The sequence below is a fragment of the Delphinus delphis genome, chromosome 2, assembly GCF_949987515.2.
Source record: "Delphinus delphis chromosome 2, mDelDel1.2, whole genome shotgun sequence".
NCBI lineage: Eukaryota > Metazoa > Chordata > Mammalia > Artiodactyla > Delphinidae > Delphinus > Delphinus delphis.
This window is the reverse complement of record NC_082684.1, coordinates 150,198,442-150,222,529: the sequence shown is the minus strand read 5'-3', so window position 1 is coordinate 150,222,529 and position 24,088 is coordinate 150,198,442. Positions and strand designations below refer to the sequence as shown.

Here is a 24,088-nt window from a genome sequence, read left to right as displayed (position 1 = left end):
TTTGTGACCGCCTGGAGGGGTGGGATAGGGAGGGTGGGAGGGAGGGAGACGCAAGAGGGAAGAGATATGGGAACATATGTATATATATATAACTGATTCATTTTGTTGTAAAGCAGAAACTAACACACCATTGTAAAGCAATTATACTCCAATAAGATGTTAAAAAAATGAAATGGATTAATGTGTCTCAAAAATATTTTAAACAACCGAATCTTGAAACAATTTTTGTTTGATACTGTTAACCAGAATATGAAAAAAATAAAAAACAACCAAAAGCCCTATTCCTTCTATGCACTTCAGTTAATTCAGGTAAATAAGAAAGCCCCTGAACCCAAGGAAATACTACTGCCATTACCATTATCAGCGTTAACCCTCCTATTAATAGCTCACATTTCTTGAACAATTAGTAAATGCCACTGCTGATCTCTGTGCTTTACTCACGTCATCTCACCTAATCCTCACTATAATACAGTGAGGTGTGTACTATTATTAGTTCCCACTCTAACAGATGAGCAATTTGAGGCTCAGAAAGGTTAAGTAACTTTTCCAAAGTAACACAACCAGCAAGTGGCAGAGCCAGGATTCACCACCAGGTCTTTCTTGTTCCACAACCAGGATGCCTAACCACCAAGCTATGCTATATTTACATACTGTGCCTCACTGTCGTACATTTGCTAAACTATGGCAGTTGTCAGAAGCCTGAGCATCAGGCTACATCAGTGGTTCTACAGCATCTGATTCTCAGCACTTGAATTAAGCCAGAAAAAAGAAAGTTTTCTTGACTTGATGATGCGATTTAAAGTAACATGTCTTTTGGAAGATCTAAAAGAGCATTAGGGACTTCCCTGGTGGCGCAGTGGTTAAGAATCCGCCTGCCAACGCAGGGGACACAGGTTCGATCCCTGGTCCGGGAAGATCCCATATGCTGTGGAGCAACTAACCCTGTGTGCAACAACTACTGAGCCTGTGCTCTAGAGCCCGCGAGCCACAACTACTGAGCCCGCGTGCCACATCTACTGAAGGCTGCGTGCCTAGAGCCGATGCTTCGCAGCAAGAGAAGCCACCGCAATGAGAAGCCTGCGCACCGCAACAAAGAGTAGACCCTGCTCGCCGCAACTAGAGAAAAGCCCGTGTGCTGCAATGAAGACCCAACACAGCCAAAAATAAGTTTAAAAAAATAGCATTAAAAACGGACAACATGAAAGTAATGACTACTCATCACAGTGTTGGCACAGAGTAGATATTTGAAAAATACTTGTTAAATGAATGAATGAACCTGCCCTCCAACCTCTCAGCATTAGACAATATTTCCATGATGACTACAGCAAATTTGAATTAAGCACTCATGTAAAAGAGGGGCTAAGCTACAGAACTGATGTTTTCACCAGTAATTCTTACATATCTAAATTTGTAGGTTGAAAGCAGTTTTGAATTTGAAACCTATCATTAAAATAGAAAAAGCAGAGCTAGATTATTGGTAAGGTGAAGTTAGCAATTTAAGGGTTCTTATCTGTGTATGATTTTGTGTATAATCTCTGCCCTTTAGTAGGTTTGTTTTCAATAAAGCAAAAATATTCACAATACATTTTGTAAGTAAGTAACTAAAGGGATAAATAAAGAAATGATTTGTCATTTCTGTTTAATATATTATTTACAGTAAAATGGCAGGGATGCAAATAGTGTATAGTTCATTGTCAGCACTACTAGTAAGCAGTCTCACTTCTACTCTAAGTCAAATAGATAACTTGCTAAATGGACTAAATAAATTTCAAATATAATAATCTCTTTGTTACTGTTTTTAATCCAACAACTATGTATTGTATGTATGTCATGTGACAAGCAAACCATACAACTTCAAGGAAAAACTGTTATCCTTGAGGGTGTGAAAAGAAAAGCCTCCTTCAGCCTTATGCCTGGATGGCTTCACATGGTCCAGCCCTCACCTGGCTGACCCCAGGTGGTTCCCCTTTCAGCTATGCTATAGTCAGGAAAGAACTTTTCTATAGGTTGTAATTTGGTTGATTACCCCACAGGCAACAGAGATATTCAGACTGTTATTATGGCTGAACAACTTGCTGTTGAGAATTACAAATCAGCATTAAAGCAAGAACTTCAAGACTTTTCTATGTAAGGTTCAGAAACAGATTCAACAAAGTACTTGTGGGATTATTGTGAATGTAGGCCAGCTATGTGTATGTGAGATGACATTATCCCCATTTTACAGATGTGGCAACTAAGGCTCAGAGTTTGAGTAATTTAAGATTACACAGCATGTGGCCAAGCCAGGAAGCAAACTTAAGTGACCTGTAATCAAATTCAGTTTGCCATGCTCCAAGCACTTCCATATAACCACACCTATAGCAGGGAGTATTAATGAAACTTGCCATAGTAATGAATGCCGATGTAGAGAAAAGGCCCAAATATGTAAAAAAAATGCTATTACATATTATTAACAGGTATGCCACATAAAAATCAGAAGTTTCGGACAGCACTGTCCAATAGGAATAAAATGAGAACCACAAATGTAAGCCACATGTGTAACTAAATTTTCCAGTAACCACATTAAAAAAAAATGGTGAAATTAAACTTAATAATGTATTTTATTCAAACCACGATATCCAAAATATCATCATTTCAAAATGTGAAGATGTAATGAGGTCTTTTACAGTATTTTTTCCATACTACATCTTTGAAATCCAATGCATGTTTTACGTTTAAAAACATTTAAAATTCAAGCACATCTTGATTCAGAACAGGTGCTATTTAAGGGCTTCATAGCCACCTGTGTCCTGTGGCTACCACTGGAATAGTACAGGTTTGGACAGTGCATGAAACTGCTTTTCCGGGCAATTCTATAAAGTGCTGAAAGCAAAACCTTCTCTTTAAAAATGTATTTCTACTCTAATTATTTATGTAACCTTTAAGAAATCTAGTCTTCGTTTTACTAATGTTATTATCCCCAGCACATGTAGTAGATGCTCAAATATTTGCTGAACTGTGGTGAACCTGGGCGTACAGCCCAGGGTTATGTTTGGCTCTCTTCCCTGTTTTGTTCAGTATGTGAAAAGTGTTTTCTCAAGTTTAAAAGAAATTGGCAGGATCGTGGCTACTTGCCAGGAGGTCCTGCAACTTTTTTACAAAGGCCTAATTGCTCTGACATTTTCTTATTCTAGTAATAGAAGTAAATCCCAAAGCTTGCAGCGTCCATAAGGAAAGGCTTGATGCATTCCCTTCTGGGGCTCTAATTAAAATGCATACACTTAATTCTAACTAAAGACCTAGCACTGAATAAATGCACTTTAATTTACATGGTGTACAGTAGCATCAGTCCAAATCCTTGAGCTTCCTGGTAGTTCAAGCAGCTGCTTGACTAATACACAGGATTGTTCTTCTAGTCCAGTGATTGTCAACTCAGGGTGATTGTGCCCTCTAGGAACATTTGGCAGTGTCTGGAGATATTTTGGGTTGTCATGACTGGGAGGGGTACTGTTGGCATTTCGTGGGTCTCAGAGACTGCTAAACCTCCTACGATACACGGGACAACCTCCCACAACAAAGGATTATCCAGCTTCATGTCAGTAGACCCGAGGTTGGAAACCCTGTTCTTGTCCCAAGTTGGATTCCTTCTTCTTGTCTTTTCTGCCATAAAAGCAGTTAAAATAGTTCAGAAGTTCCTCGTTCTACTCCCCAGAGCAATCACTGTTAGCAGATTATTTTTCATTCTTCTCATTGTATGACTTTAATTAAAGTGGTTTTCAATCCTTGCTGAACATTAGTTACCTGGAGAGCTTTTCAAAAATGCAGTTATAAATCAACTACACTTCCATAACAAAAAACAAAGCAAACAAAAAAAGCAACTGTCCAGGCCACAGCCTGAGATTCTGATTTAATTCTTCTGGGGTGGGGCCCAAGCACTGCTACATTTTTTAAAGCTTCCAGGTCATTCTAATATGCAACCAGGGTAGAAAAGCACTAATATACATGCACTTATTTATTTTTTATTTTTTGGTACGCTGGCCTCTCACTGTTGTGGCCTCTCCCATTGCGGAGCACAGGCTCCGGACGCGCAGGCCCAGCGGCCATGGCTCACGGGCCCAGCCGCTCCGCAGCATGTGGGATCTTCCCGGACCGGGGCACGAACCGGTGTCCCCTGCATCGGCCGGCGGACTCTCAACCACTGTGCCACCAGGGAAGCCCTGCACTTATATTTTTGATCAATTATCTTAGACAATTTTTGATTCTCCATTAGAAAAGATGAGGGCAGTTCTGTACCCACTCTACCTTCTATTCCTCCTTCCTTTCTACCTCTGAATTGTAGTTATTCTATCATTTCACGCATTTGAGCTTTATACATTTTATGTCATTATATTCTGTTATGTATATAGATTGACTCCAAAAACATTAAAACATCACCAGCATTTACAATTATCTGGCTGTATAAATATATGAATCTCTGTTCTCATGGGCCTTAAAATCTGGTGACTAATGGCAGCCTGATTCTTGTTCCTTTGTGAGTAAATTCTTCTTGCGAAAAACTTTTAGGACTCTCTTTTCTCCTGGAGTTCTGAAATTTCATCTGTATGTGCCCACATAGTCTTTTATTTAGTCTGCTGAGCATCCAGCAGGTTCTTTCAGATAAAAACTTGAAGCTTTCTTCAGCTCTGGGAAATTTTTCCCTATTATTTTATAGTTTCTTCCTTTCTGTTGTCTTTTTTTTTTTAATGGTCCTTCTGACACTCCAATAAGATGAATGTTGAGCTTCTGGATCTTTCCCTCCGCACCTCCTAACATTTCTCTTGTATTTTCTCTTTGTCTTTTACTCTACATTTTTTAAAACATCCTCAGTTCCGTATTCTAGATCACCAACTTGCTCTTCAGCCATGATCATTTTATAATTCTAAATGCCCATTGCTTTTTAACATTTCAATGTAGTACAGATTTTCAAAAGTTTTTCTTATTTGTTGTCCTCTTTTTTAAAATATATGTAATAGCCAGTATTTATTTATTTATTTTTATTTACTTATTTTGCGGTATGCGGGCCTCTCACTGTTTTGGCCTCTCCTGTTGCGGAGCGCAGGCTCCGGACGCGCAGGCTCAGCGGCCATGGCTCACGGGCCTAGCCGATCCGCGGCATGTGGGATCTTCCCGGACCGGGGCACGAACCCGTGTCCCCTGCATCGGCAGATGGACTCTCAACCACTGCGCTACCAGGGAAGCCCCATTTATTTATTTTATGGCTACAATGTTTTTTCTTTCTCCTTTTTCTTTTCTTTTTTTTTTTGAAGTAGGGCAGGGTAGAGAGAGACTATAGCAATTAGAAGTTTTACATATTTATGTTTTCTGAATAATCTGTGTTCCCTGTATGGCATGTTCTCCTTTTTGGTCAACTTGGCTTTTCTCTTTCATGGTGTTGGTTTTCCTAATATGTCTAGTAATCATTGGTTGCCTGGTCATATTTTCAGTTAGAGAACAAAACGGATTTGTGTAAACTAGGACTATTTCCTCTCCTGTTATGTCAATCTGGTTCACCAACAGCTCTCTCCTTTATAAGGGAAGCCCCTTTATGTTTCTCTATTTGTTACCAACTGACAGGCCATATATTTTATTTATTAATTACTGACTCTGCCCCTCCTACTCAGCTATAAGCTCCCTAGAACAGGGATTTTTGTTTTCTCTACTGCTTGCACACAGTAGAAGCCTGATAAATAGTCTTTTCTGGTTGAATGAATGAATGAATGAGTGAGTGCTTTTATAAGCAGGCAGGTGAATTGATAGGTGGACTCCTCTGCAGTGTGTGCATGAGAAGCTGGCAGGCAACCAGGTAGTACTCTGCAAGTGCTCCAGGTTGTAGGGCTTCACTGTGCAAGGGATACATTTCAGTATATTTCCTTCCTGGGCAATGGCCGCCTCTCCTCTCCCTTCTCCGACACAGTATCTGGTGGAAGATCTGGAGGTGCCTCAGTTTCTGCACTGCATCTCTCTTGGGACGTAGCACCTTCACTAGAACCTCTTCCTGGGAGATATCTCACTGATGGTTATGCAGGCAGTTGCTCTTTTTCAGGGAAGCGACAGGGAGGGATGGTGTGCTCGCCACCTGCTCTAGCTGATCCACCTGTTCCTAAGGCAGCTCTTTAATGAGGCGCCCTAATCAGCTCTTACCTCTGGCATCTCAGGCAATTTTATGCTAATTTCTCCACCAATCTTTCTGTTTTCTGTGTTTTAGCAATTCTTCAAGATAATGGCCCTCTTTTTTTGTTTTCTTGCACTGTGAGAGTTCCAGCCACTTAAAAATTATATCTTTTCTTCATGACAGTGGGAAACTTTGGGAATAAAGGGAGCAGACAGGTTCATGTGTGCAGTCTGCTGTCTTGAACTGGGACGAGTCTTCAGCGGTTCTACCACTCTGAGTGTTGATTTTGTTCCAAAAGTTATCTTTGAAAAATCCTGATTTGTGACCACCTGAAGTAGTGCCCAAATGCTAGTCAATGATAAAAATTTTTTATCCATTCATAGTAAAAGGGAAAAAATGAAATAATTCTGAGATGATGTCCTTTCTACACTTTTCCTAATGTTAAAATGCCTTTTCTCAAAAAAAAAATTGACAGTGATAACAGATGGTAGTGAGTTTTTTTTAATGTCCTTACTTAATAAAACAAAGTTGTTAATTCTATGTCAGTATCCTTTTTTTTTTTAGTATTGTATGTATGTGAAATTCATAAGCCTGGACTGCTGAACTGAACTATCTTTATTGCATTTTTAAATTATTATCTTTGTTACTTGGAGGTGAAAGTATGATTTAACTAAGGTTTTCTTTAAATACTGTAAAAAATATGTATTTAATGTGGGAGTGGGAAGCTTAGTAAATAAATCTTCAGAAACCCTAATGGTTATTTTCTTTTTCACATAATAAGGCTTTTGCAGATATGCTAAAAGTAAATAAGACCTTGAAAAGTCTAAACATAGAATCCAATTTTATCACTGGTACTGGGATCCTGGCCCTTGTAGAGGCACTCAAAGAAAATGACACCTTGACAGAGATCAAGATCGACAACCAGGTGAGTTAATGCACAGGGTACATGTGAAAGGGAGGAATACCACAATGGAGGGAGTTAAAAGACAAAGTTCTGTGACTTAACTTGACGTTCTGGCTTTCTGGTAAATTTTGACAGCTTCCGGCGTGTGGAGGGTGTGTGGGAGAGCATGTTAATAATTAAACGGTGCACAGTGGGGAAGCCTGAGACAGAAAGCTCTCCCCAGCCCTGCGCTAGTCAGGAACCAGAGGAGGAAAAAGAGGAGATGGGGGCAGAGGTGTTGACAGCTGCTTTGTTCAGCCTTCATCATCCTTGCCTCTTAGCAGGAACTTCAGCGCAGTCCTGCCCCAGCCTTGCTCTTGCCTCTCACTGGGACTATGAGAAAAGCAGAACGGCCACACCCAGAAACAGACTCCTTGTCCTTGGTTGGAGGCTGCCAGAGCCAAGCTCCTGCTGTCTGGTGCTGGACACAGAGCCTTGTTTCAGGGACTCGGGGTTCTAGTAGATGGCCTGGCTTAGAGTAGTAGGACACATGCACAGTGTGATCACAATCCCGGCTCTGCTGCAGCATTGCTCCAGGTCCCACCAACAACCAAAGCAAGCCGCTTTTCCCTGGAGCCACCCCCTCCTGTAACCCCGAAGACCTCTTTTTCCCAGCATCAGCCTACAGTGTTGCTGTAGTCGCTCTACTGGTTTCAGCTGGTTGCTGCTCTCAGACAGCAACTCTCAGTTCTCAGCATGATGCTGTGCCCTTCCCCTTTGGCTACAGGGACGTGTCTGCAGTGGGATTCAGTGAATCTGCGAGGTCTAGACACTGTATAGTTGGAATAAAGGGCCTTGGAATGGACCAGAAAGAGGAGAAAGCAAGGAGACTTGTGCTGTGAGCATTCCCCTGTGGGGTGACGGGACGGGCAGTAGGGGAAGTGAGTGACCCCTGCATGTCTAGGAAAATCCCTGGTCTAGACCCTCCAAGATGTAATGAAGCCCCAGGGTCCCACCCAAGACTATTGCCTAAGCCTGGAGACCCCCAGAAGATCACATGAATAGTTCTACTCTCCCTTTTTTTTTTTTTTTTTTTTCCTGCAGTACGCGGGCCTCTCACTGTTGTGGCCTCTCCCGTTGCGGAGCACAGGCTCCGGACGCACAGGCTCAGCAGCCATGGCTCACGAGCCCAGCCGCTCTGCGGCATGTGGGATCTTCCCGGACCGGGGCACGAACCCGTGTCCCCTGCATCGGCAGGCGGACTCTCAACCATTGCGCCACCAGGGAAGCCCTCTACTCTCCTTTTTTTTTTCTAACCAGAACAAGTGGGCTGTTTCAGTGCAGGTCCTCTGTCCCTAGACTCCTCCTGAGCCTTGTTGCCGGGGGAGCAGGGGAATCCCACCAGGAGACAGGTACTCCCTCACTCTCACCCTCCCTAGAAGGGATGCATTATCAAAACAGCTTTCCCTTGCAGAGATGTGGAGTGAATCCTTGGGAATGTGCACACGTGGCTGTACACACTTAGGAAGCTTGCTCCTGTGTATCCTAATGTGTCCAGCTGCTAGTAAATTAGGGAGTGGGAGAGTAGGAAAACAAGAGAGGGAAATATTAAGTGAGTGAAAAGAAGTGATAGCTCAGGGATATATATCAAATAGGCTAGTGTCAGGAGGAAGTTATGAGGACTCTTCGTAAATATTTCCGGGAATGCTAAGACAGAATTGGATACCTCATTCCAAAGTATGTTTAACTTTCTGTGTTGGTTCAGGCCATTGTGAAACCCCATATCTGAAATAATGTTCCAGATAATTTGTTACCAGTTCCTTGTAAGATACTACCTAGTTAGGGTTGCCAGATAAAATACAGCTAAATTTGAATTTCAGATAAACAGTGAATTATTTTTAGTACAAGTATGTCCCATGAAACATTTGTGACATACTAAAAAATTATTTGTTATTTATTGAAATTCAAATTTAGTTGTGTGTCCTGTATTTTTATTTACTAAATCTAGCAACCTTATACCTATTAAATGAGCTGAAGTCCTGAAAATTTAGAATAGAGTAGCTTTTTAGAATGCATGTGAAGAAGACCCTGAAATATAAAATCTGCCCTCTTGAATCCCTCTGAAGGATCAAACCTCATCTCCCGTCCTCAGTCATCTAGGGGTGGATTTGTGTAATTTTTCAACTTGCAATATGCCTCTGAAATGGCTTCTCTTTACTTATGATAAGAAAGAGTGTTAAGTTCTAAAGCAACTGGAAAAATTATTTGCTTTATTCCAATAAAGGAAATTCAGACTCAAAACTTCTCTTCCATCCATATTTTCTTCATTGACTCATAGACTGTTAGAAGTAGACCTCAGTTTCCTTATCTGTACAGTGAAGGGTTTGAAATAAAATAATCTCTAAGACAGTTTCCTCGGGAAGGGCCAGCAGCTGAGACCAATTTAGCATCATTGCAGCAGGCAGCTGCACCAAAATGAAGGCCTGCTGAGAATCCAGCACTGGCGTGAGCTGCCATAACTAAGCTCCAGGTAAACAAGTGATGATTTAATCAGGTGCCCCTGTGAGAAGAGCAATCAGTGATGCATATTAATGAAATGGGTAACTGCTAAATAAATTTGAGTAGAGAAAAAAGGTCACAAAAAAGGTGATCTGAAGGACTATGTGCTTAACTTTTGTTTCTTTTTCTTTGTATTTAGTGACCTAAAATTAAAAAGAGAAACATCCAAATTATAAGAAATTTTGGTGCCCATTTGTTGCCCTGGGTTTATACAACACAAAAGATCTCAAATCAAAAAAAAAAAAAGACTCAGGCTAAGAAAGAAAGATGCTCCATGCTATATTACTTTCTCCCCTTCTTTTATATGCCCTCCTCCCAATATAATTTTCTTTGGCTCTTACATCCTTTTATCACCACAGCATGCTCAAGCTGTATATTACCCAAATCTAAGACTCCAAATGCCTAAGATTTGTGAGGGGAAATAGAGGGGTGTTATGTCATCCCCTTCAGTCAGCTACATCCATCTTGAGCTCCTTCTGCCCTTGGATAGCACCTTTGGCCCACCCCGGGGGCGTAAGCCATAACTATGGCAGCCCCAACCTTAGCTCAAGTCTCAATCTCTAATACAGCCCTGTTGTTTGAAAGTGTGTCATGAACTAAAGTTGCTCATGAAACTTTGAGGTCAGTATCACTTACCTTTTTGCTGCCTCTCGCTCCCATGGCCCTACACTGCTGAGAACAGTAACCTCTATACTTTGGATACCCAGAATTGTTATTTTCTGACTTGAAATGTCACATTTTGTTCATTTCTTGGGGAGAGACTCGTTTGACAGGTTGCTGGATGAAAAGAAAGAAGAGGAACAGAGTTAAACCTTAGAACTTGCCTAGAACACAAAAATGCCTCCATTAACTTTTCTTCTTCATCTGCCCAATACTTAAATTTCCCAAATTTAAAATATATGTATTTAAATATATCTTTTAATGTATTACACATTTTAATATATTTAAAAGGTGTGTGTATATATATATTTAATATATTTAATCAAAATTGCATGATTCAGGCACAGACATAGACTTGGCAAAGCTATAGGGTCCAGAAACACACCCAGGTACACCTGAGAATTTTGCAGCAAGGTAGTATTTCAACTCAGTGGGGAAAGAATGAAGTAAAAGATGGTGGGTCTACTCACTAGCATTTTTTTAAAAATTTCTATTGGCGAATAGTTGATTTACAATGTTGTGACTCACTAGCATTTTGGAACAAAATTAGGTTGGGGCTGTATCTTAATTCTTCTACTAGAATTCATTCCAGGTAAAATGAAGATTTAAATACTAAAATAAAAGAAATCATAAAACAAATGGAAGAAATGAGAAGTAGAGAGGCTTCCTCAACAGGACATAAAATCTAAGAGACTAATAAATTTGACTGTATGAAAATGAAAAAAGGTCTTAATCAGAAAGTCAAAAGACAAACTGAGCAAAGTCTTTTTAGCATGTTTGACAAAGGGCTAATTTCCTAATATATAAATTTTAAAAACAGGGACCACAAGCTGGTAGAAAAATATACAAATGATAGAGGTTGGTAGTTTCCAAACAAAGAAATACAAATGCAAAAGAAAATTAATTGTTCTTAGTCATAATTTGAGAAATGCAAATTAATTAAATAAATACAAGTGAAATAAATTTTTACCCCTTAGATTGAAAAAGGTGAAAAAGATTCATAATATCCCATGTTGGCTAAAGTAGGGAACACTAGCTCTCCAACACTATCAGCAGGAGTAAAAATTGTCACCTTTGAGGGTAAGTCAGTAATTTATCAAAATTTGAAACATGCTTCCTCTTGGGCCCAGCTATAATTTGCCCTACAGGCACACTGGCAGAAATGCCCCAGGACATACTTTGTGTGCAAGGGAAGTTCACCATAGCATAGTTTGGAATAAGAATGGAAAGGAATGTAGCAGTCAGTAGAGCAAAGCTAAATAAATTATGATCACTTACTACAATACAGTGCTGCACAATTGTTTACAAGGATGAGGGAAACATACTTACCTACATGAAAAGATGTTCTTAATGTTAAATGAAGAATAAAAACATGTTTCAAAACAATATGCTAGTGTGACCCATTTATGTGAAAAAAAGCGTAGATGTACATGTGATCATGTAGACGTATGAATGCACAGAAAATGTTTCAAAGACTACATGCCGAACTGGCTTTCTGTATGGGGAGTGGGAATACTGGGGAAAGGGAGCTTTTATATTTTATATACTTTTTCTGTTTGTCTTTTCTTTATACTTTCTAAAAAAATTAATGAATATAGTATGAAACAATATACTATGTTCCTTAAATTTAACTGTAAAATCCTAAATGTACATGCCCCATTTTTTAACTCTACTTTTTAAATTATTATTCTATGTCTCAACTTAAAAAGCAAACAGACAAAAACCTCTTTTCACCAACTCAAAAAACTTAGGGGGTTTTCCTGTAGTCCAATAACCCCTTCAGTGTTCGATAATTCAACTAGCTACAGTTCAAACCACTTTAATAAAGCCTCTTGAGGATCTCCTAGTGAGACTGTTGGGAGAGAATGGCCCATCTTCAGTTATTTTTGGATATGGACCCCAGAGTAGAAAATTCTGTAATTGAATTGATTGCTATAAGACAGTGTCACTATTAAAAAATAATACCCTTTGTTCAAACAGCAGATACTGGGGTAATTGGAAACACCAAGTATTAGTTTTGCTTTAATTTTACATCTGGAATTGCCTTTTCCTTCATAAATAATTTGCTTAGTCTTTTCAGTTTAACATGCCAGCAGATTCAGCTGTCTGTTAGATTTTGCTTCTCCACAAGGAACAGGTCTCAAATAACTGTATGAGAGAAAATCAAGTGATTTTGTCCCTTACAATTTGAGACTTTTGCCTTTTTGTCCAACAAATAGCCATGCATCTTTCCCATGCGAGTAACTGTTTCCTCTTCCTTCTTGGCCATTCTCTGTATGTGTCCACACGTGCAATCAGAGACAGCAGTTGGGAACAGCCGTAGAGATGGAAATTGCCCAGATGCTCGAGGAGAATTCAAGGATCCTCAAGTTTGGATATCAGTTTACCAAGCAAGGACCACGAACAAGAGTGGCAGCTGCCATCACAAAGAATAATGACCTGGGTAATGCAGCCACAATATGTGCTGTTAGCAATTAGAAGAGCAGGATGACCATTCATTTCTCCACTTCAGATATAACATCTCACAGATACCTTTCCACTGGCCTTTGGTGTCAGCCCTTCATCAGAAGCACATTATTACATGGTCATAGGAATCCTCATCATCTTCACAGTGTTTAAGTTTTATTGTAGCATTCTTTCAAGAGGAACTGTTTGTTCTTTTTCTTTCCAGACAGGCTTTGATTTTTGCTTGATTTCCTTTGTGCATTTACTTCTCCTTTACTTACTTCTTACATGTAATCACCCTCTGTTATCTACACCACAAGATGGACACAGTGACATGGAAATTCCTAATTCACTTATGTTTGACTCCTGACTGTGCTTTTGTACTTGGGTTTAAATATGGTTATTGGTGATTTACATGTGAAATGACCTAACAGAGCTATGTTTTTTAAAGGTTAAGCTCAGAAGTAGCTTTTTCAGTTAGCCTCTGTTGAATCTTTCCTGCTACCCACTCTTTGCTGAGGACTTCTGTTAGAATGAGGTGGGGCATGTCCTGGTCGACCACAGCAAAGAAGAATGGGACTGATTGGGAAGGCTTGTTCTGCGGACATCCCAGCCACCTGAAGCAGTGTGGAGCAAGACCATCCAGGTGCAGATAGTCCAGTTGGCAAGCAGTCTACCAATAACAGAGCTCAGTCCCCAGTTTGAGGTTCAGGGACAGAATGCCAGGCCTTGGACAGGGAAACTGGACAAGGTGTCCCACCAAGTATAGTGCTGGCCATGGAGAGGGTTCAGATGGTGGACAAGATGGAAGTTAAGGGTTAGAACCGGAAGGGGGCAGGTACATGTTAGTGTCCAGTTTGCTGCCCAAGACCCTGAGGCCCAGCAAAGGTGCAGTGTATGGCACCCAGAGGCTGGCCAGGCATATGACAATGCTTGCCTCCAAGGTGCAAAGAGTGAGGCTCAGGGGGCAGCCCAGCAAACAGGGCTTTGGGGAATGATTAGAGCAGCAGTTGGAAGATTCCCGGGAAAACACATGGGTCCTCATCTGAACAACACGGAGAGCAAAGAAAAAAGGCAAAACAAGAGGTCTGAAGGAAATGGAGAGGCAGTCCTGAGGCCAGGAGCGGCAGCTGTGGACAACAGCTTTTGTTGAATTTTCTGCAGCCGAGCAGGAGCAGGCTGGGCTATTTAAAGTGGGAAGTTGAGGCACGGCCATAGCCAGGGCACCTTTTTTTTTTTTTTTTTTTTTTGCCAAATCCAGGAAGATTGGAGCAGCCCTCTTCCTATCCACCAGAAGAGCCTGCAGGTGGGGAGGTGAAAGGGGGAAGAAGAGGGTTGCAGAAACTGGGAAGGCAGTCAGGGCAGCTTCTTTGATACTAAGTACCAGATTAAAGGACGCTTAATCTCTTGAGTTTGCTAGCCATCTGAATCCTACCTTCCTTGGAGGTTGATACTTCGAAGTTTCCATTTAAAACAGATTTAGAAACTTTAAATTTCTGTTTGCAGCTCCTCTTGGTTTTCAATCCAAAGTCAGAATTGTGAATGTGTCATCCTGGGGAGTTAGTTATAGCCAGTTGGTGACTGAGTTACACAGAAGCTGAGAAGATGTGTTGTGGATAAGTAAACATGAAAATATTTAGAAGTTCACTGTTTCGTGGGTTTGTTCTGGACCTTCTACTCCATAGAAATGGGAGAGCTCTAACATTCAAGTCCCCAACTATCAGACTTAGCTTTATTTGAAAGTAAATTACAAAAGGCCCTGGACTAGTCTGTCATTTCCATTTATTGCCACGGGTAATTAAATGTTGAAATTTTTGATAACTGTGTTCTCAAATGTGTGAGATTGCTATTCTGTGTGATTATTGTTGTTTGTCTGAAGTTTAAGGAATATGCCTTCATTTTGTCTTTTTAAACCTTTCTTTCTCACCTAGTTCGTAAAAAGCGAGTTGAAGGAGACCGAAGATAAACTTCCACAAGAAGAGGAAGTGGCAATTTCACCATGGTGGCAATTTCAAAACAAAAGCTCTTCTCCTTCTCCATTGGGACCATTTTATCAAAGGTTGTTCATTTCCGTTAACCACACAACTAATAATTTAATTGTTATTCTTTTTTAGCACTACGTATTTGTCTTGGATTTTTAAACATATACGATTGTTTTATTTGCTCATGGGCACCTCTGGCAACTTGCACCAATGGACTTATGCAGATCTTAGTGGGTGACAATTGAAAATGGTTTAGTGACTTTCATATTGGGTGGTCTTGCTTTCTTACATGAACTTTTTTTTTTTAAAGGAAAGGAACTTAGTATATAAATGTGTTTGTAACTGTGATTAAGATAGAGGCCTATCTCTGTTTACATGCATAGCTTTGAGTTAGGCTAAATACATCAGAAGTGTTCTGCTGACCACATACGAAGTTAGTATTGCCAATCTTTCACTGGGTGAAAAAATGTGACCAACTTAACACAAATTCTCCCTTAGTTCCAGAAAAATCACTAAATGCACATGCCCTACTGGTTGAAGATCAGTGGTGTCATCTTCATAAAAAGAAGACAGCATTAAGATACGTAAGCATAGCTTTAGCAAATAGGTATGAAATATTCTTTCACCCACAAAAATAGCTTCAAACCAGACTCACAAGTAGCAAAATGAATTAGCATGCCTACTTTTACTGATTATTCCACGTAATTCGATCTTTAACATCACTCTGTGGATAACTTTTTACAAAGATGTTTTAAAGTTTTCCAGCCATGATGGCAAATTTTTAAATTTTAGCAAGAGGGAAGCTTTTAAAATAGTACATTCCTAAATAAAACGATAATAATCACACCTTAAGGTTGTCTGTTACACATGATTGCATTATTTTGGCAAATTTTAGAAGCATTTATTGCTTTGTCTTTAGGGCAACAAGATCACAGGATGAAATGTGAACATTCAAGTTAATTATACAGATTTTGTCCACATGGCATGATCCATCCAGACATTTTCAAACATCAGGAAAAAATGTGAATTATCGTTTATCCAGATGTTTGTCATCCCAAGGACAAAGCCTGTGAAAGTACAATTGAGATGATTGCATGGTAGATGCATGAATCTTTTCGTCTAGCAGTGCACCAGTGCGATATTAAGCTAAGGAAACATATGACTGCAGCCTTTGACACCAGTTCACAACTGTCAGTGCCTGAGGCTGGACTTGGTGACCCTCTGACATTGCCTTAGGCACCTCTGCCTCCCTTCCCCACCTCCTTTCCTTCCAACTCTTTCTCTTTTCTTCTTCTTTTCCTTATAATTCTGAGCCTTGTAAAGGTGACATCCTTTGTCCTGGTGACAACTGGATCTAAAGAAGTTGCTGACTCAGGCAGAAGGTGGGCCCAATCCAGAATTTACTAAGTAATTGAGTGTTCCTGAGTTGCTTATAGCAGTAAAACAAATAAATGAAAAAACAATTCATATATTATTCTAGTTAGTTTATAAAGCACGTGGAAACTGTTTAGGATGGAAAGCCCTTATAAAATTGAACATTTACCTGTATTGTAAGTGCCCACATCTCTATCTCTAAAATCCTTTGGAAAAGAAAATAGAAGAAAACAAAATAAAATCCTTTGAGACATAAGAATATTTTATACTTTTTGAGGGAATAATGAGCAGAGCATGTTGAATTTTGGAAACCCTAAAAATCCTTTAACTAGCTTTCTACTGCATCTCCCTATCTATCTATCATCTATCTATCTATGTAGCAACTACTACTGGACAGTTTTCAGTCTGATTTTTTCTTTCCCTCTTACTCATTTAGGTGTAGTATGTTAGAGTCAGCTCACAGGCTTACTCATTATTAAATTATCAAGAATTTTGTAAACTGGTTGTGAAACACAACCATTATTAAAAAGTAAATGACATGCACTTACAATTAAATAAATTATGTTAAAAAACAAAAGTAATACTCAAAAATACACTTTACTATTTTTCATACTCCTGAGAGTATTTGCACTTACTGTGTCTGTATGGCAGAAATACTGTATCATGATGTGGTCTTAAACATCTCTGCCCAACTCAGTAGTTCTTCCCAACTCAGAAGTTCAGTACTTCTTGTTGGTGGGAGTATTTATACCATGGAAATTAGCAAAGATTACAAATCAGGGCTTTCACCCCATCTCCCCTACCCCCAGTTTGCTGGTTAATAAACATTCAGCAGCACACCACTGGGTAAAATGTATACAGTTCTTCTCCTCCTTCTTCTTCCTCTTCTTCCTCTCCCTCTCCCTTTCTCTCTCCCCCTCCCTCTCCCTCTTCTTCTTCTCCTTTTTGTATACATGTTTTGGTTACCATGTTGCCAGGGAAGACACATCTCTTAGTTGTCTTTCTCCTATCCCTTTAGATTTGTTGCAAATATGTTTAAGTGCAGAGTCGCTGACATGCCCCTCTAAGTAAGGCTTTTTCCTTTTTTTTCTCATTTACTCTCTTTCTTGCCTTCACCCCTAAGAAATCTTGGATCCTACAGAGTGTTCCCTGCAGCCCCAAGGTGCTGTGGACCGGGGGCTAAAGCAATTCTTGGCAAACCGTGTCAGAAAGCAAGAAAAAAAATCAGGACTTGATAGTGACTGTGCTGCAGTTATCGATAGTATTAAAGCAAGATAATGGGATATTGTCAAAATTTAGCACTGTTTTTAGCTTATAAAATAGTTGGGTCACATGTATATAGAGTGTTAAATCAAATATTTATTATTAATCAGTTTATCTTATCATTACCTGTGTTTTTGTAGTAGGTCGAAAGGTGACATTTCCATGAGTATTCATACAACTATTAGAAGATAAACTTACATTTCGGGGAGCTTATAAATCATTTAATTAGCCTAGGACTTCATTTCCCTGTCTGCCAAGTGTGTGTAAGTAGAAGCTCCTTCGTGATCCTGAGCATGATTAATCCCTTACCATCCATCGTGGTGGGGCATAATGTATATAAAATATTTTTATATGTATGCATTTTGCCAAATATTATATCAAGATATTTGGCAACATCTGGACAGTTGATTGAAAGGAGATCATCTCTCCCCAGACTACCTTCTTTCCCCTTTTAGACTTGTACAGGCCCACCCTAAGTCTAAAATCACTCACCTGGACTCGCAGGCTCCTATCACCAACACCCATCACAGCATATGTGGAAGATGACTTTTAGGAGATACATTTTGGAAGTCTAGAGAGATCATATAATTAGTTCAGCACTACATCTCCCCATCTGCCAGAAGTGTATAAGGGAAACTTTTATCCTCATCAGCATGATTAAATCCCTTCCTTTCATCTCGGTAGGGCATAATGTAAGTACGTGCGCGCGCGTATGTGTGTGTGTGTGCATGTTGCCAAATGTCCAGATATCTAACTGGGTATTTGACTGCATCTGGACCACTGATTGAAGGGAGATACTCTCTCCCCAGACCCACTTCCCTTGTCCTTTTTAGAGTTGCTTCAGGCCCAGGTGAAATGTGAAATCACTCCCTAGAGTTTGTGGCTTATGTCACCAACCACCAAATTTCCCAGCATGTATGGAAGATAACGCTTAGGGAATGAATATCAGAAGCCTGGAAATCATTTCATTGTTCCAGCACCAAATCTCTCCATATGCCTGAAGTGTATGGGTGAAAGCACTTTCATCTTCATCCACATGATTAAGCCCCTTCCTTCCATCTTTGTAGGATATATTGTATATAAATATTTTGTACATAAATATCGCCAAATACTGTAAGGAGGTGTTTGGCCAAAGCTGGACTCCTGATTGAAGGGAGATGCTGTCTCCCAGTCCCTCTCCCCTTTCCTTCTCAGAGTTGCTGCGGGCCTAGGTTAGGTAGAGAATCACCAACCTGGAGGGGCTCATGCAACTCACCCATCTTAGAGCATGCAGTTCATCTTACAGTAAAAGCCCATCTCCATTTAAAAACTGAGAAAGCATCCCAATGCCTATACTCCTCAAAACAATTTCCCTAAGGGAAGCCTGGCACATCATACCAAAAGAACAGCTGCTTCTCTTCCAGACAGAAAGGTGGCCCCTGGCAGGTCACCAGCATTAGGGAAACCAGTGTGTTCTGAATAACTACCGTGAGAATATTTCAGACAGTCAAACGTGAAACCAGTTTAAGCATCAACATATTTTAAATGTAAGATAGCCCTTTAAAATTTACAAAAGAGTTTGGGGATATTTTCCTTTTTTTGTGGGCATGATGTACTTAGCCCTCTTCTAGGCCCTGTGAAGGAGACAGGAAGTGAAAGAACTCTGGATTCATATAATTTGATCAGTGTTTCTGGGTTTTGGGGTAGAGTGCCTTATTGAAAAGCGGATACCATCGTTAGCTCAAGTATTGATTGCATAAGCAAAAACGGGCAGGGGGCAGTAAGCTGTGAATACTTTGTTCTGTGCTATGTTACCTGTACTCGGTGGAACTGTTTCTGGAGTTGGGTTTTAAGTCATGATTCTGAAGCTTCCTTCCTCTGTTCCACTAATGAAGCAATGACGGCGATTTTCATTTTAATGAATAGAGAACTAAGAAGAAATATTTTAGCTCTGCCTTCCAGTAGCAGTTTCCCCTTATTGCTCCTCATGTAAAATATCCCCACCACTCACCATGCCATCGTCAATGCTCAAGGATTGAGACACACGCAAAGGAAAAGTGTGAGAATGCTTGGGAGCCTCAGGTGAGCCCTCTGGATGAAAATCACATGATCAGGCCCCCTGGTAACAAGCTGGAGAGAGAAAAGTACCCAGAACCTTAAGGACGTATTCATTGTCCTTGCTCCCAACTCTAGGTCAGATGGAATTTTGTTTTGTGGTTCAGGAGTTTAGTAGAGTGGAGGGGCTAAGTGCTGTGGGGAAGGAAGATGGAAATTAAAGGTTTTGATTTGCTTAAGGGTAGGAGTAAGCTCTGCTCAGCTTACCTCTTTCCCATCTTCCCCTAACAGCTATAATTAAACATTCATTAGATGGATGGAGGAGTTGCAAGGTTCGAATTTATAACCTGCCTCTGGGCACTATGCTAGGAAGGTTGTACACGTACCAGAGGTTATCCCAGTTTTGTGATGCATCATTGACTTGGGAGAGGGTGAAGGAGACTAGACTTTTCTCTGACATCTTCCATGGTAGTCATTCTGAGCACATTGGCTCTGCTAGTTGGTATGGTGGAAGGGCACCATACTAACAGGTTTGGAGGCTGACTCTTAATCCCATCACCAACACTTAGCAGGTATATGATCATGGGCAATTCATTCAATTGCCTGACAATTATAGACTATATAGGGGGAAGAGCACTGGATTTGGAGTCAAGAAACTTGGACACTTGGCTCCATACTTTCTTAGCTGGGAGACTTTGGGGCAAGCCGCTTAGTCTCTCAAGCCTTAGGTTCTTCAGCTATACTATAATGGGAATAAACTTCACTAACTACCTCACAGACTTGTGGTGAGAATATAATTAGATAATGGGATGAAAACACTATACTGGAAAGGGCTATACAAAAGTGGGAGATCATTTTTATTATCTATTCACTAATGTTTTCCACTGCCTCTTGAATCCATTTTATTCTAACCAACAATTACATCTCTCACACCTTTTTGAATGTGAGGAATTAAAACATGGGTATGATGTAGGGGACTGGAATTATCTTACTTTCCACATAGAGGTGGGAGAAGTGGTTGATGGGCGCAGTGGGTGTTAGATATACCAGTGAAGTATGTGGGTGGGCATTTTCCTGGGCCACTTTGACAGTACCCTGGGATGTGATCAGGACCCTTGCAGAGACACTAAGGGGAAAGCAAACAGTGATTAGGAGTTGAGAGGAGGGTCTGGCGCACTGCTGCCCTCCTGTCAGCTTTGTCACTACTCAGGGGGTGGGGTAGGCTAAGATTTGAGGTGTGATTGGAGGCCTAGGAAAGAAGACTGTCCTTAGGGCCCCAACAGCTGTGTAAGAGGCTCGAGCCCTGATGGTGAAGGGAAGTGTTACTTGTGAGATCAGCTCTCCTGGGCATCAGCTGCTTTGTTATCACCAGCAACCTTAGTCCTGGTCAGTATTATTTTCTGCTAAGAAAGATATTGAAACATAGCCTCAAGGAACTTTCATAAGCACTGGGAAGCAGGGACTGTCTCATCAATCTTTGCATCTTCAGTAACATCTAGTAAGGTGCCTTGTGTATAATAGGTGCTTAATAAATGTTGCTTGAATTGAATTATCCTCCAACCCCTCAAGAATTATGCTCAATTTTCCACCAAGTGATATTTTTGGAAAATAGTACTGATTTGTATGTCAGCTATGTGTTTCTTTGGGCAGGTCTTTCCATCTATCTTGTCTTCATTTCATTTGTAAAATGAAGTGAGTTAGATGCTCTCTAAGGTCCCTTCCAGCCCCCAGATGTTACAATCCTGTGATTCTAAATGTTTCCATTGCCTCTGAACGTGGGTGCGGGTGCGCAATGCCTCCCTTGTGGCTCCATCTCTCCTCCATAGGCTTTGTTCAGAGGAAGAGGTCTGAACAATCCACAGAGTTATTTGTTCCTCTGCAGCGGTTTTTACTGTTTTCAGAATAGTTCTTGAGGAGCAGCCTTTTTGACATTTTAAAATGTATGATATTTTCTCCTCATATTTTATTTCTCATGGTGGAGAAAGAGAGGAGGAAATGCAAAGAAAGAAACTGAACACAGTAAACATGGCATGTTTTTCATAGGTTTTTATTCAGGGGGAGAGAGAGAGAGAGAGAGAGAGAGAGTGAGAGAGAGAGAGAGAGAGTGTGTGTGTGTGTGTGTGTGTGTGTGTCTGTCTGTGCGTGACTGAGCACATATTGTCTGGATAACAGAGAGAAGCCAATCAGAATCAGAAGTACACTGTGTGATTGGGAGAAGCTGGTCCAGGATTAAAACTTTCCCATGGATAATCTAAATGTGGATAGATAAGAATTGGCCATATGGTGAAATGAGATGGGTAGAAAATGTACTTTTTAAGGACATTTTATTTTAGTACCAAATTTTGCCAGTGACAATCTTTAGTTAAGAAAGAAATTATTCAGAACTAAAATTCTCATCTCTGCCACTTTGGTTTTAAAAAAACCCCACTATATTCATGGAATAATATTTATATTTTAATTAAAACTTTATCTTAATTCTGTTTCATCTAGTTAAAGAAAACAAATAAGCAGCATTTTTCACTGCATTTAAAAATGTAAAATACTTGCATGCCACCAATGTGTAATATCTTACCAGTTCAGATGCCTGTAATGTGTGACCTTATGTGTACCTGTATTGTTTTGAAGAGAACAAAGGAAATAATACTTTGTAAGCTATTTAAACTTATATTGGCAACATTTATCTGGCTAAGCAGTTATTGATAAATCCACATAGTTTCATTTTTCATTTTGAAACTTTGATTATATTCATTAGGAAATTAAAGATTAATTTGCCTTTTAAATGTGAAATTGAACATTATGTGGGAAATAAATGTGTAAAAAAGCAAAATGTATGAAACGTGAAATACTTTTACCATGATAATTAATAAGGATCCCAGTCGGCACAGATAGGTGCAGTGTTTGACCTTTTGGAATTTGCCAGCCTGACCTAATGCTAAGGTAAAGGTATACTGTTTTAATTAATCAAGATCTTTCTGCTTTCAAAGATGTAATGTATTCATTTGTGTCTGGAATGAAGTTTCCAAGTGAAAGTGTACAGAACATTAGGAATAATAAACTTTTCTTTTAAAATGAAAGTAAAGACTGATTTAATCTAGATAATTTTAAGACACATTGTCTCTTTAAAATAAATGATTGGCACCATGTTCTCATATTAGAAAAGTACATTTGCTAGAAAGGACCATAGAGTGCCTTTATTATGAGGAAGATAAGAAGTAGACAGACAGCCAGAAGTAGCCAGAGGAGAAACAAGACCTCCTTATTAAAACGAAAATACACACACAGACACACACACATTCAGCTAAACAGTTAACATTTGTTAGAATAAATGAGAGCAAGAATACAGATATACTTAACCCCAAATGGGTTAAGTGTTTTACCTTGAATTTTTTATATTAACTTTGGAATTAAATTTTTTGTAAGCTATGCTGGGATTCAAAACAGGGAACACTAAAAATAAAGTTACATTGTAAAGGCTTGTCCTGGAAAAACAAGAAAACCTACTCTTTCTGCCACCCTGCTGAACTCTGCCCGAACTCTGTCATTTAGACTGATGATGAGGTCCAAGAAGAAGCATAGAAGGCCTGTATCTAATTTCTATATTTTCTGTCTCACACCTTTTCATGGTCAAGGAGGTAAAGTAATTATTTTCTTTGAAGAATTCTCTCAGTCTATGAGGCTGTAATGAATGGGAGTTACAGGTGTGCACTTTGGGGTCAGACTCTCAGTCTATGAGGCTGTAATGAATGGGAGTTACAGGTGTGCACTTTGGGGTCAGACTTGCCCAGTTCAGATCTCACTTCTGTTACTTGTGTGAAATTCTGCAAATTACCTAGCTTCAGTCTCTTCACCTCTGAAATAGGAATCACAGTCGTACTTCACAGTAGGACTATTATGAGGATTCATGTGTAAAAATACTTAGAGCAGTGCCTGGCATACAGAAGGCACTTAGGTATTAGTATCCTAAATTCTAACCTAAATTAATATCCATGGATATTAACAGCAACAAAGTTCTCCGTTTAATGCTGACAATGTCAGGAATTTAAGGAGGACTGAATCTTACTCATTTTTGTGTTTCCACTGTCCATTCCCTTCTGGCAGACAGGCCCTCCCCCATCACTCCAAGAATCAAATATAAATTAGATACAGCTGACTCAGAAGTTACTCCTGACCCACCCTCTCATTTAGCTCCTCATGAATTCCCTGATGTTTCAACTTGCTTGTACTTGCCCTGCTTTCTGGGTGCCCTCCTTTGGATTTGGCAATCTGGCTTTGAGCAGTGACTCCTTGACTTTGGGTCTGTTGTCTATTAGACTTGACTCTGTTATGGACCACCCTCTCTCAGTTTGATCATTCAGCCTTTCTCTGGGGCTGTAAGAAGTGGTGCCCCACACCCTCCCTGCCTCAGCTAACAGCTCACTTCCCAGCCCACCAGTCAGGGAACACAATCAGATGCCCACAGCTTCCTGCAAGTATCCCACATATCACAGGGCCTCTGTAGGAACTAGATGTACATGAGCTTGAATGAGGCGGGGCTGTGCTTTGGCCCAACCAACCTAAGAAGGGAGATGATGTAGGAAAATCAATGCATGACTCAAAAGGCGTGGTGGTGGAGGCCAGGTGGAGGTGGGGGAGGTCTCCAAATTGTAGACCACTGAACTTATCAATCCTGAGCAAAATTTTAGAAAAGTATTTCCACTTTAGTGGTTTGTAAGCCCTTAGAAGTGAAGCAGTGATCTCTAACAGGTAGCACAGATTCAC

General features: G+C 40.1%; 1 protein-coding gene across 3 annotated transcripts in view; it reads left to right on the top strand.

Moving 5' to 3' along the window:
• TMOD2 (tropomodulin 2) overlaps positions 1-14,785 on the top strand; it is a 46,623-nt gene extending 31,838 nt beyond the window's left edge. For all 3 annotated transcript variants that reach the window (XM_060005967.2, XM_060005968.2, XM_060005969.2), the window contains 3 exons: positions 6,912-7,055; positions 12,531-12,675; positions 14,609-14,785. In XM_060005967.2, the coding sequence (XP_059861950.1) occupies positions 6,912-7,055; positions 12,531-12,675; positions 14,609-14,643 (324 nt within the window). In that variant the 3' untranslated portion in view covers positions 14,644-14,785. The remainder of the gene's footprint in view (positions 1-6,911; positions 7,056-12,530; positions 12,676-14,608) is intronic.
• The last annotated feature ends 9,303 nt before the right edge of the window (positions 14,786-24,088 follow it).